This window comes from Populus trichocarpa, chromosome 1, assembly GCF_000002775.5.
Source record: "Populus trichocarpa isolate Nisqually-1 chromosome 1, P.trichocarpa_v4.1, whole genome shotgun sequence".
NCBI lineage: Eukaryota > Viridiplantae > Streptophyta > Magnoliopsida > Malpighiales > Salicaceae > Populus > Populus trichocarpa.
The window spans coordinates 16,722,376-16,736,295 of NC_037285.2; the positions used below are offsets into that span (position 1 = coordinate 16,722,376).

Here is a 13,920-nt window from a genome sequence, read left to right on the forward strand (position 1 = left end):
TTAATATTAATTTTTTTTTCTATTTAGTTATCACACTCTCATTACACGGATCTTAGGTGTGATGGGTTAACCTGATTTGGCGGGTTAACTCAGTTGATTCGTATTTTTTTTCTTTTTCTTAATTAGTTTTTTTCTTTCAATTTCATCTTTTAATATCAAATTGATTGAGAATTAAATTTTATTATTTATTTTGTTTATTTTTTATTAGATTATCATGATTTCATAAGGGGATTTTACTATATTCCTCCTCACAAAGCACTATTAAGTGGACTAGTGTTTTGCTTTGTTTTTTCCTTTTCAATTAATCTTTTTTTTTTGTTTAATTTCATTTTTTAATATTAATTTTTTTTCTATTTAGTTATCATACTTTCATGACATGGCCTTGCAGCCAAACCTACATTCAAGACTCTTGGATCTGGTGTTATAGTTAGACCTAAGGCTCTTGATTTCGACATTGCAGCCGGACCTACATAAACTTGGGTTATACAAATTTAATAATATTATTAATATTATTAATATTATTATTTTTATTATAATGAATATTGCTAATATAATAATTAATAAATTTGAAAAAAAATATTATTAATATTGAAAAAAACAACCATAGATTTGATTTGATAGGTAAAATTTAAAACTTTAAGAACTTGAGTCAGACATGTTTAATATTATTATTGTCATTATTATTAATATAATTATTAATAAAGTTTTTAAAAAATATTATTACTATTGAAAAAAAATTATAGATTTGATTTAAATGATAAAATTAAAAGTTATTATTGTTGTTGTCGTCGTCGCCGTTATTCTTGTTATTATTATTATTATTAGTGTTATTCTTATTCTTAATATTGTTATTATTATTAATGTTTTTTAAAAAATATTATTACTATTGAAAAAAACCCATAAATTTGATTTGAAGGGATTAAAAACTATAAGAACTTGGATTAGATAAGTTTAATTTTATTATAAATATTATTATTTTTATTATTATTAGAAAAACCAGACCCTAAAAACTTAAGTTTGGCTAGGCACAAGTTTATAATCAATGCCCAGAGTTAAGTTTAGTATTATTCTTATTGTTATTCTTATTATTATCATTAATAACTTTTTTTAAAAATATTATTACTATAAAAATAATTATAAATTTGATTTCAAGAGATAAAAAACTATAAGAACTTGGATCAACTAAGTTTAATATTATTATTAATATTAAAAATATTATTATTTATATTATAAATATTACTATTGATATTATTTTAATATTATAAATATTATTATTGTTGCAATCAGGTCTAAAGCTCTTGGCTCTTGGATCTACCTTTACAAATAGAAGTAACACTCTTGAATTTTAACTTTTTTAAATATTTTTTATATCAAAAAAAAATAAAATTAGCCCATATCACAACAAGAACCACCTAACTAGTATTTACACTAAACTGTGAAAAAAAATATCCATCATGAAAAGGCTTTGCTGTTTTTTTTTTTTTTTAAGGTCAATTGCTTTTATCAATTATAGTAGATAGAGCCGGGTCGATCTTACTTTCCAAACAGTAACAAAGGGCTTGACGCCACCAGAGAATAGAGGGTGGCATATGTCAGCAGTTGCCTGCAGAGAGACTTGAAGGCCTAGCCCTACATTAACGAGCTTGATCTCAAATTTACTCAAATATCCGCCATGAAAACAAACAGGAAGAGTTGTATATACATTTATTTTTATATATTTATATATATACAGCTACGTATATTCATGGGATGCGGGGACCTTCTCACGTTGATGAACCAACCAGCTGTTGCCCTTCAAATTTCTGTTGGAAAAAATAGTGGGGTCGTCAAAATTAAAATAAAATTTGCTGCTCGACCTGACTTGCACCGAAAAACTGGATGTCGCTGGCCTGTTTCCAGAAACATTTCTGTACCATGGCCATGAATCTGTACTGGAATGCACAGTACAAGAAGATTGATGGCTTGGAGCTTCAACCCTCAAGAAGATGTTGTGCCTGTAGGCAGCCTATGCGGATGCGGATGCTGAACTACTACTACAATGGGATCGCTCAAGCCTCTATCATAAGTTGCAGAGGTTGGCTGCACAAGTAGAAACATTATTTCAGTTTACAAGCCAACAAGTATACTACACATTGAAGGTTTGAATTCGCCACTCAACTCAGGTATAGGCAAGTAAATTCAGATTCCTCAAAACGAAGGAACAGAGCAAATAGGTGCATAATTGCAACGACAATATGTCAACCCGTGCAAGTTAAGAAATTTAGTTCACATGATCTGATATAGGAGAGTTTTCAAGAGATGGTTATAAAACTATCAATTGTCTACGTTAAGAAATTTACTTACCACTCCAATGTGCCATTCACGACAACTAAACTCCTTGAAAGTCTCTGCATCCATTTCCTGCAAAATATGACTCGAGGTTATTAGAAAACGAAAAACATATTATTAAAGTCATACTCAAGTCTGAGAGATTCATAGAGGCTGGATAACACTCATCACCTTTTCTATTTAACTTCTATTGTAAAGAGAAAAGTCATCAAATATAGTGTCCAACTTTTAAGAAAAAAAAATTAATTAATTTTTTTCCAAAATAGATTTGAGTTCATTCAATTATGACCAAGGCCATCTTTTTGTATTACCAAGCATAGAGTATCAAAATGAGAAAGCATTCAACGGCTTCAGTGCCAAGTAAGAAAACATGCTCAATATAAACTGATTGTCCTCATAACATGTTAATTAAGAAAACACTTTTTTTTTCCTGAAAACTTCTAGTGGAGTATCTATCCTCTTGTGGTGTCCAAACTCCGAACACAGAAAAATCACTTACAATACTATAAATGGGAGGCACCATTAGCTCTCCCTTAGACTTTGGCATAACAGAGAAACGAGGTGCCCGGTCTTGAGACCTAAACGTCCACCTGTAAGGGAAGAGAGAAAGAGGAAGTTATTGATGGCTGAGAAAGTAAGTTGAGGTTCAAAAATATTCACGTCATTCATCTACTTGAATGTGGAGACAAAAGCCATTCCACTGAGGTGACATTATGCAATTGGTAATTCACACATACCCAATATACAGAAAGATGCAGAACTGTGCCCATTCTCTGACTAACAAGCGCAGCCAGTAGTTCACAGAAGAAGTATCCACATTAAAGTGTATCTGAAAATCAAATAAATGCACTTAACTGTCTCACTAATCATGATCATATTGCAATTCTAAAGTATACATAGAAACTACAATTAATATAGTCATACCACAGTTTCTGCCATAACTACAATCTGCATCGCACCCTGAAATTTCCTAAACAGTGCAAGAGAAAACAAGTGAGTTGTTTCTCTCATTAAAAGCTAGACCATTACCAGCATTGAAATATTATGAATCAACAGAATATGGAAATAAATATTTTATTATACAGCACATACTTGAACATAGTATATTTCATATACACAGCATCATACATCGCCTGAACATCCTCTTCCTCAACAACAGTTAACTGTTCTCGTAATACTGATAAATTTTGAGATATTTGGCGGAAAATCATAGAGAATGAAATTAAATAATTCAGCAGCAGCAGGACCTGCATAAGAGCATATCAAATAAAAAAAAAGTGCTTAATGTAGGAAAACTATATGAAAATGATAATTCCTAAAGTCAGCTAAAAGCAACAGTTACTGCCATGTTAGCGTCAAAGTGAAATGCTAATTTGGGAAACTCACTGTGAAGTATGGTACAGAAGCTCTGTACCCTACAAGAGTTAGGTAATAGACACATCCAAGTGCAGCTGTGGTACGGCGGTCAGATATGGAAAGGTGCTCATACATGATGCAGTAACCATGAGAGATTAGTATAAAGGAAACAAAATAAGCTGTCTGAAAGAGCACTCCAGTTACATACACCCCAAATGACATCCACAGAGAACATATCTGATGATAAAAGCAAGAATACCTGCAAAATGATGATTTGAATATTAAGATGAAATTTCTCAACAGAATTTCACAGAAGTTGAAATAGAAGAAGTAGAAGCATAAGCACTTAATATTCTCTACTTGATCTAACATCCATGAAAAATGAAATGGTAAAACTGGACAACATCCCTTAACCTTCAGAAGAATATATGTTTTTGTTTGTATTTTAGTAAACTTGATAAAGATGCAATGGTAAAACTTTAAATATGAACACCCTCCTTACCGGAGAAGGTGCCTTATTTCTCAAGGCAGAGAAATGTCTTTTGTTTTAGTTTTTAATTTTTTTCCCACTTAGTTCTCTAACAGGACGCAAATAAGTGAAAGTGTGATCTCATTAAATCTAGCCGAGGGGCTGTTCTCTGTACTTCCGGATGCTGACGCAAACAGTTACCCCTTCTTGTACAAAGTAAGCAAATCTACCAACCATATATTTAGTCTTACGTAAACAGGATGAGTCCAATATATATACATATATTTGCAAGTGAAATTTCTTGTTTTTGTTTCGACAAGCATTATTTTTCTATTTGTATTTCTTAAACTTTGCAAAGAGTATTAAGTGTAGTATGATAATGTATTTCAAAAATAGAATCTGAAAGATTTATGATCCTCAGCTTCTAATATAAAAGATGTCTTCTGTATTTTGGCAATCGTCATAATTCATATCTTATTTCATTTTCATTAAGAAAACATACCAGAAGAGGAATGACAGTGTGAGTTGCAAAGCTTTAATCAATGGCACAGATGCTAGTGTCCACTGCAAATTGATCGTCTGCTCTAGTATGATCACAATGCAAAGAGCACATTCTCAAACAAATTAATAAGCGCTTCCCAAAAAAAATAAAAAATAAATGATAATGATAATAATAATAATAAAAAAAAAAACAGAAAGATGGGATTACAATATGTGCTCTAACAATTGTCATGAGACAAAATTAATTCCCTATAAGAGACCCGATAATTAACCAAAAGGAAATGCAAGCAAATGAAATTAATATTTCGAGGCCTTTATTATTATTAAGAATTACCAAACTCAACTATTCCAGTATAAAACCGCAAAGGAGTCTTAAATTTAGAAAAGGAAAAAAGGAAAAACAACGATTGGTTTAATTTCCCAGAAATAAAACAGAGAAATACACTGACAGAAACCAGTTGCAAACAACCACCTATGTTTGGTTGCTGGGAAAATAGGATTTTTTTTCCCCAAACACTGCTCAAAAAATAAAAGTCAAAACTGAAAACTATTTCCGTTCCTCCACCAAGTTTAGACCATGAACCAAATAGAGAGCAATCGAAATCATACTAATCATCAACAAAACCCAAAAACCCAAAAACAAATACTTTCCCTTTGTTCTTAAAATTGAACTCCTCACGAGGCCAACAACCAAACTCAGATTTTTCTCACAAATAAAATGGCTTTCAGTTATCAAATTTTACAGCAACCAAAACAGACCCAAATAAAAGCTAAACAAACCCAAATAAGCAACAATGTCAGACATTGTAAGAACTTGAAACAAAAGTTACATAAAAATAACAAAAGTACTGTATTTCATACCGAAAAGTGGCGGTTTTTATAGGTATTGAAAGTCCAGGAGCAAGCGGAGAGAAACCATATAAAGAGTAAAGCCAGGTACACTGCAGGGAGAGGCCGATACGATTCGTCCAGTTCGACCCGATACGGTCCGATTCTTTCCATATTCAGAGGGGGAGAGAGGCAGTTTTGTTACTAACCTTGCCTCAAAAACTCGAAGAGTTCCAAGAGAGTTTTGTGCCTTGCGCTAGTAATAGTTTAGTTGAGTTTTTTTTTTTCGTGCTTTTCAAGGCTTGTGTCTCCCTCCCGGTCTCCCCGTGTTTATATATACGTGTCCATTTGAATAGGAGTTCAATTATGCACGCGCATATGATTCCTTTTGGTATGATTTTTGTTTTCCTTTTTGTATTAAAATAAAAAAAATATTATTGGTGCAAAATCGAATTCTATAACTTTAATAGAATAGAGAATATGTATCGTGGTTGAAGAGGTTTTTTTTTTTAGTTCTTTTGTGAAGTATCTTTACAATTGTCAAAGGAATATATTTAATCTTCATTAATGTGCAAATTAGTTTGAAAACACATATTACCATCTAATAAAATTAAAAAAAAAATAAAAAAGTGAAGGGCCATGGATTAAATTTCTTGTATTGGGATTTTTTTCTCATATTTATTAAATATAAATTATCAAATTTAAAATTATTTGGATATGATTTAATTTAAGGCATGCTATATATAATTATTTATTTTTTTCCTTCCATTTAATCAAATTATAAAATTAAAAATAAATAATAAGATTTGGTTCATGCTTTCTATCATGTACAAAAGGAATCTAAATCTGAATTACTCATATGAATGGCAAGAAATAAATAATTTAAAATAAATTTTTCATTGCTTTTATGGATTAAATAAGAAAGAGAATGCATGCAAGAGAAAAACATTCGCTTAATATCAAGTTGGAAGAGAGTTTCTTTTCCTTTCCTTGCTAATAACATATGTAATAATGTTTTTTAATTTTTTTAAAATTATTTTTGATATCAGTACATTAAAACAATTTTAAAATAATAAAAAATTTATTTAAAAAAAAACCCTTTTGACACATAAAAAAAATGAATTTTTAGTTTTAATTTTTTGTTTTTACATAAATGTAAAGAGGATGATGGGGCATGATTTTAGGGAAATGTGGGTGTGGTCATGCAACAAAACCACTTCCCCATATACCTCAAAAAGAGAATGTTGCGTGTAAGGTTTACGTGACTTGAGATGGTTAAATCACGTTGAAAATATTAAGAATTAACTTATATATAAACTCAAGTATTCATATTAATTTCCCAATAAATAGAAAGTGGTTCAAAATAAAATAAAATAAAATAATCTTGTTTATGAGAAAAGAAGAACAAGAACAAGAAGTGAGTGCTCAGTAACATATATAGCATTTTATTAAGTTGTAATATATATATATATATATGTATGATTCTCCGTTTTAAATATAAAAATGACCTCAGAGTGTATAGGGAGAGGACCAACTACTATGCATTGTTTTGGCGACTGGCTTTGACCTTTTTTCTGTATTATTATTTTTTGTTGGTGGACAAGAAGTTCGAAAGCAGTCGTATTGAGCTAATGGATCATCCAAGAAACACAGCAATATTAGGTGAACAAACTCAATAGCAAATTAAAAAGAATTGGGTTCCTTCTATCCTACTCCATTTGAGCAGCAACTCTCTAAATCTCATGTAAGAGGAAACATATCATGCATGAACTTCTAATCCTCAGACAAGGTTAGATATGCTTGCTTGCTTGCTTGCTTAATCATGGTGCCCACCTTCTCAAGCAAGCTTCTTGTTTAAAATAGAAAGTCTTCGTTAAAATATCAAGTTGACCATCCACCTTCATGCTCCCATTCGTTGCCTATTGTTGCAACCACTTTTTTTTTTTTTTTTTTTAATGGAGATAAACATGATTCACAACGATGAAACTTTTGTGGGGGCACGAGTTTGAAACAAGAATGATGTGTTTCTGCATTTATGAAGTGTTCTAACTTTTAAAATTAGAAAATTTTTTATGCTATATATTTTATTTTGGGTGTCTTGTGGGCATTTTGAAGGAAATAAATAAAATGGAGCTTGGGCTTCAAATTAGTATGGAAAACACTCTAAGAGCATCGATTTGGATCTTGATTGCCTCAAAAATGAGTTTGAGCTTAATTTATGATTTTGGAACTAAGATAAGATGATTTAAAAGCTCAAATCTTGTCTTTTAATGGGCTAGATGAAAATTCAATTGTAAACCGTAAGGAATTAGTTATTGTCATGTAAGCTAATTTTCTAATCAAGTTATTAAAACCACATAAAATTATTTTATTAATTTAATGATGTGGTCTAATCAAAAGATTATGTTCTAAAAAGAGATTGGCATGATTATTTATTTAATTCAACTTGGACTTGAATTTATTGGAGATGAATTAGACAACCACACTAAATAATAAATGTTTTGAAAATAAAAGAGGAGGATCTGACGAAGAAATTAAAAGAGGACACATTTAAAAATCAAGAGAAATGCAAATTAAGAGGTAGAAGAAAAAAATAAGGATCATATAGTTGAGTTTCATATATATTTTTTTCTCATTACTTTTCTCTATGAATATGATATTTAGAGGTCGTTTGATATTGTGACGGTTTTTTTCAAAATATTTTTTATTTGAAAATATATCGAAATAATATTTTTTTTATTTAAAAAACAATCATTTTTTACATTAACACATCAAAACAATCTAAAAACACCAAAAAAAATTAATTTGAAGCAAACAAAAATAAATTTTTTTATTTTTTTTCAAAAGTGTTTTTGAAACACAAAAATAAATAGGCTTTTAATCTTTTAAGCATATATAACCAGATATTTTTTTAGTTAAGGGTGATTTTAAAACTCTAAGCATGTTTATTTTCAATCTATAAATTTCAAAATTTTCTTTCATCTCTCTATTGAATTTGTTTATATTATATTGATTTCATTATTAACAATTGATATCTTATTGATTTAGGTGTGCAATAAGATCAATATAATAAGGACTTGATTGTTATTTTAGGATTTTAATTTGTTTTATCAATATTAAGCTAAGTTGTAAATTGTGATCATAGATTATCAAAGGTTTTCAATTAATTATGGGTGGAATATAACTTAAGACTAATGAACTAAGCTTGTCTGTTTGTTTCTTAATTTAACCTATATTTTATTTATTTATTTATTGTATTCATTAAATTAAATTTAAAGAGCTTGTTATAGATTGTTTAATTAGAAGAGATCAAATTGAGAGCTTATATTACTTGACAATAAAGTAATAAAAGATCAAGATAATTGAACTTGTGATTGTTTTATGGTTGTTAAATTCAAAAAAAAGTCAAAAAAATAATTCTAATTATTAGCTGTATTTTATTTTTAGAAGTGGAGAATGATTCGTTAACCATATTTCTCATCAAGTTTTAAACCTTTTTAAAACTTGCTTCTGATTTTGTTTTATTTTCTATAATTTGTTTATATAACAAATCAACTCTAAATCCCTTTAAATTTTATATATGACTAGATTAAGGTGTCTTTAGTGTGTTTTAAAAGTTTTAACCAAATTTATTAAGTTTAAATAATTTCTTTAGTTTTATTATATTCACTAATCATTCGAGAGTTTTTCTTGTGTTTTGAGTCAATGACTCAATAATTGAAAACAATATTCCACGGGAATGACCCTTGCTTGCTATCATACTTAATAGTGATATTATTTCATGAAGGGATTTAATTAATACATTCTCAGAGTATCAATTTTGGCATTAAGTTTCTGAGGATTATTTTTTCTATTTAATTTGTTATTTTCTAGTATTATATTTTTCTTTATTAGTTTTTGCTTTTATTTTATTATAGTATTCTATGAATATTTGAACCAACTAGAGAAGAGACAAATGAATACTTAAAAGAATCATAGAATTCACATCATCTAATAAAAAATCAAATGATTAGTTTATACTTTTTTCATCTTCACCATTCGGATTCAATCGAGCATTGCATACTATCCTCTTACCTAGTCTGCCAACTAAGAAAGAAGAGGAAGAGATGGTAGTAAACAACTAAACTCTCAAAGAGTTGGTAGCACCAACTCTTGACCATCAACTGATTTGTATTTTATAATCCTCAACTTGAAGTTAATTTTGAACTTTAATCAAGAATACTTCATCTTTTACCAGCTTTTATGGTTTTGTAGGTGAAGATAAAAAAAAAAAAACCTAAAAAATTTCCATATAGTTTGTTCAAGCATGAAAGCCAATCAGAACCTCTAAAAAGAAAGTAAAGTTGAGAGCTTTTCAATTCTCCTAAGTAGATAACGCAAAAGAGTAATTTTATTATCTACCATCTAACACTGTTATCATATGGAATGAGATGAATAAACTCTTTTTTGAGAAGTATTTCCTTACATCTAAGATCACAAATATTAGGAAAGAAATGGTGGCATTTAACGGTATAATAAAGAGAATTTGTGTGAGTATTGAGAGTGATTCAGGAAGCTATGTGCATATTACCTTCATCACCAAATCAATAAGCAACTCTTAATTCAATTTTTTATTAAAGACTTTTTTCAATGAAAAGGAGCATGGTAGATGTTGCAAGTGTGGGGGGTGTAGTGGACAAAACTCCACAACAACAAAGACTTTAATAATTAATATGATGGCTAATTCACCACAGTTTAGCAACTAAATAGAATTACCATAAAGAACATCTTGATAACTCACTTTCATAGTTTAACGAATGGTTCTAGGTACTATTAAACAATCAAGAATGTATGGAGTTTTTTTTTTTTTACTGTAGGTCATTCAACCATTATACCTCCACCTTTTCAGAAGGATAATTTAGAGTAAGCCAATGTTTTATAAGGGTTTTAAAGGAATCAAGTGTTACAAATAAAAAATATGATCCTTTCTCTAACACCTATAATTTTGGATGAAGCAATCATCTTTATTTTAGCTATTAAAAAATTCATCAACAAGCTAAACCTAATGCTAACATTAATCAGTCATTAGGGTTTCAATCAACCAACCATAATCCATCCTTTAGACCCAAGGTATGTTTCTAGGATATTTAGTTAAATATTTATCCACTAATTCTTTATAATTTAAATTAGAATCAAGGACTACTATGAAGAATTTGGATAATCAAGTAAGCTATTTGGTTAGTACCATGGGTAGATTAGAAGCATAAGGATTCAAAAAACTTTTATTCTAAACTGTGATCAATCCAAAAGAAAATGCTAATGTCATAACCTTAAAGAGTTGGAAATAAATTGAGAAACTATCAAAAACACTAAAGAGGATGAGAGAAATCAAGAATACGACAAAACAACTAGAAGGCTAATATTTTAAGGAGGATGAAAGTCTAACCATCATGGGAAATATTCTAGCCATTAGGGGTTCTTCGATACTTATAGTCATTTCTAACATTTTTATTACTACTAATGTTTCTTCTTTATCTTTTCCAAGTAAGTTTGCAAAGTCTAAGAAGGAGGAATATGAAAAGGAGATTTTGGAAACTTTTTGTAAAGTTCAAGTCAATACACCTCTTTTAGACGCCATTAAGCAATAAACAAGTTATGCAAAGTTCTCTGAGGAGTTGTGCACCATCAAATATAAGGTAAATGGTGATGAGATTGTAAAAGTGTGGGAGAATATATTTGTTATTTTGCAAAAAAAGGTTTCTCTAAAATATAAAGATTTGAGAAGTTTCACCATACCATGTATAATTGGCAATATAAGGTTTAAAAAAGCTATGCTAGATTTAGAAGAATCTATTAATGACATGCTTTATTGTATTTATGCTTATTTAAATCTTGGTTCACTTAAGAACACTAGTGTAATTATTCAGCTCACTAATCAATCTAATGCATATCTAAAAGAAGTTTTGAAAGATTTCTTAATGTAGGTAAATGAGTTTTGGCTTTCTTGCTGATTTTTATGTTTTGATATGAAGGATTACTTGTCTTTTAGATTGATATCATTACTTTTAGTAAGGCCATTTATAAAAATTGCCTGAACCAAAATTGATGTTCATGATGGAACCCTAAAAGTGGAGTTTGATGACAAAGTTATAAGTAAGAGAACTTTGGTTTTCTTTGTTATTTTAAAAAAAAAATTTATGTTTGATCTTTAGAACTCCCATTGGTTTTTGAGAATATGAGTATTATGTATGAGAATTAGTTGAGATAGATGAAGATATAAATCAAATGAATGAGTGTGCATGTCAATTTTAAGATTTAATTGTTTTAAGGATTGACTTTGAGAATATGCCATGTTGACTTTATAGTGTTATACCAATGCAAGCTTTTGAGCCTTCAACATTATATTTTTTTTTATTGTGCATTCTTTCAATGATATGTATCTCTAGAACTTGCTTCATATCTTGTTGAGATTACATTCGCATTACATATATACATGAAGATGATAAAGGCATTAGAAATTTTAACCACTTGAGCCAAAAAGCCAACCTAAAGCAAATTGTCCTTAGTAAACCCCTTTTGAGCTTGTTTATCTTTTCTTTGCTTTATCCATGTATAAGCCTTAACTTTATATATGTTTTCCTTTTCCCCTGGCCAAGGATTAGTAGAGCATATACTTGTGATATCTCATGGAATTATGGTTGGAAATAATGTGAAAAGAAAGAAGAAGTGATGCTTGATGAAAAGATGGGCAAAGTTGCCAAAGGTGAAAAACAAGAAAAAGAAAAGAAAAACAAAGTATTCCTTTATGTTCTTAAGGTTTTATGTTGAAAGAGCTTGAAATCAAAAGAAGTTAAGCATTGGTGCTTAAAGATGGAAAATTTATGTGTTTTGATGGAATATCTTGTTTGAAATATCATTTTTCAGAATGCTCTACTTTCTTTGGTTTGAACCTTTCCTTTTACTTTCTTTTTCCTCACCTTACCCCTAGCCCCATTACAACCGGAAAATAAGACCTTTTGATTCATGCATTGCTTGTAATATGTTAGTAATGGAGATAAGATTGAAGAGCAAGCTTATGGTAGATTATATTCATTGATTGAATTTGAGAGATTTAAACACATAAGCCCTAAACACGTGAGTGTTGGAGTGTATATCAATGAGAGGACCTATCACTTTGGCATGGCATAGATTTCATTTAAATCCTGACAATTAATTGAGCTTTGAAGTTTGCATGTAAATGAATTCAAGAAAATTTATACTCTGTATCCTTCTTGATTGTATTCTTGTTTATAATGCATATATTCTTGGACATTGATGGGAGATTAAGAGATTGATCATAGTTATTTTCAATTTGATTTTATCTATCCTTTCTTCTTTATGCTCAATTCGGTTTCTATCTCTTCTTCTTTCTCAATCTCAATTTTTTTCGACCTTTGCTCTTCAAGTTCTTTCCCACTTCGCAGCATGATCGCACTAACATTCTCTTTTGGATTCAATGTTTGGGAGGGTAACTTTCCATTCATTTGTGCTTCCAATTTCCCTACACTTGAAGTTACTTGCCCCATTTGCTTTTCCAAGTTGTGAATACTTGACCTTGTTTCCTGTTGAAAAGACATGACATTTTGTTGTAAGGTCACAGTGTTAGAAGCCAAAGTTTTCATCATCTCACGAAGATCATCATTGGATGACGACCCCATAACATTGGAGTTTGTGAATGGAGGAGGGGGTTGTCTTGCTTGATAATTCTGTTGGGATTGAAATCCATGGGGATGGAACTGTCGTCCTTGATTGCTTTGTTGAGGTGGGTTCCCATAGCGTAAGTTGGGATGATCTCTCCATCCAGGATTGTACGTGTTGGAAAAGGGATCATATTTACGCTGGGGTTGTCCATTGAATGCTCCATCAACTGTATTAGCCTGTTCAATGTAATCTTCTTGCATTGTTGGGCACATATCTGAGGCATGTCCTTGTAAGGAACATATGCTACAAACTTTTACCTGCTGTACATTTCCACAAGCCAAAGAACGCACAAGAGAAGTAAGATCATTAACTTTATTTTCAAGGTTAGAAACACTTACCTCATTTACTCGTTTGTTTGAGAAGTCTCCACGAGTGCCAAATTGTTTCGAGTTGGCTGCCATGTTTGAGATCAATTGGCGTGCAACCTCAGGTGTCTTATCTACCAATGCCCCTCCACTTGCAGCATCAATGATACTACGGTCAGTAGGCATCAATCCTTCATAGAAATATTGAATGAGCAGCTGATCAGGTATTTGATGATGAGGACATTGAATGCAGAGTTGCTCAAATCTTTCCCAATATTCGGAGAGTGTCTCTCCATGAGATTGCCGAATCCCACATATTTCTTTCCTTATGTTGGCAACTCGAGATGTTGGGAAGTACTTCTCAAGGAAAATCTTCTTCATGGCATTCCAAGTTCCAATGGAACCTGGGAGAAT

At 30.4% G+C, this 13,920-nt stretch overlaps 1 protein-coding gene across 1 annotated transcript; it reads right to left on the reverse strand.

The window, feature by feature from the left end:
* Nucleotides 1-1,612: 1,612 nt before the first annotated feature.
* Nucleotides 1,613-5,785, reverse strand: LOC7475089 (uncharacterized). The gene is made up of 9 exons (XM_002299692.4): nucleotides 5,516-5,785; nucleotides 4,656-4,732; nucleotides 3,715-3,943; nucleotides 3,421-3,575; nucleotides 3,253-3,298; nucleotides 3,066-3,157; nucleotides 2,828-2,918; nucleotides 2,344-2,400; nucleotides 1,613-2,079 (listed from the first exon to the last, which is right to left on the reverse strand). Exons 1-9 carry the CDS (start codon nucleotides 5,654-5,656, stop codon nucleotides 1,978-1,980), a joined length of 990 nt encoding a protein of 329 aa, XP_002299728.3. The 5' UTR covers nucleotides 5,657-5,785; the 3' UTR covers nucleotides 1,613-1,977.
* Nucleotides 5,786-13,920: the final 8,135 nt, after the last annotated feature.

Coding starts and splice junctions, on each gene's coding strand:
- LOC7475089 (XM_002299692.4), bottom strand. CDS start 5,656: ATGGAAAGAATCGGACCGTATCGGGTCGAACTGGACGAATCGTATCGG. Junction 2,919..3,065: donor TGCATCTTTCTGTATATTGG/GTATGTGTGAAT, acceptor CTTCCCTTACAG/GTGGACGTTTAGGTCTCAAG. Junction 2,080..2,343: donor GTGAATGGCACATTGGAGTG/GTAAGTAAATTT, acceptor CTACTTGTGCAG/CCAACCTCTGCAACTTATGA.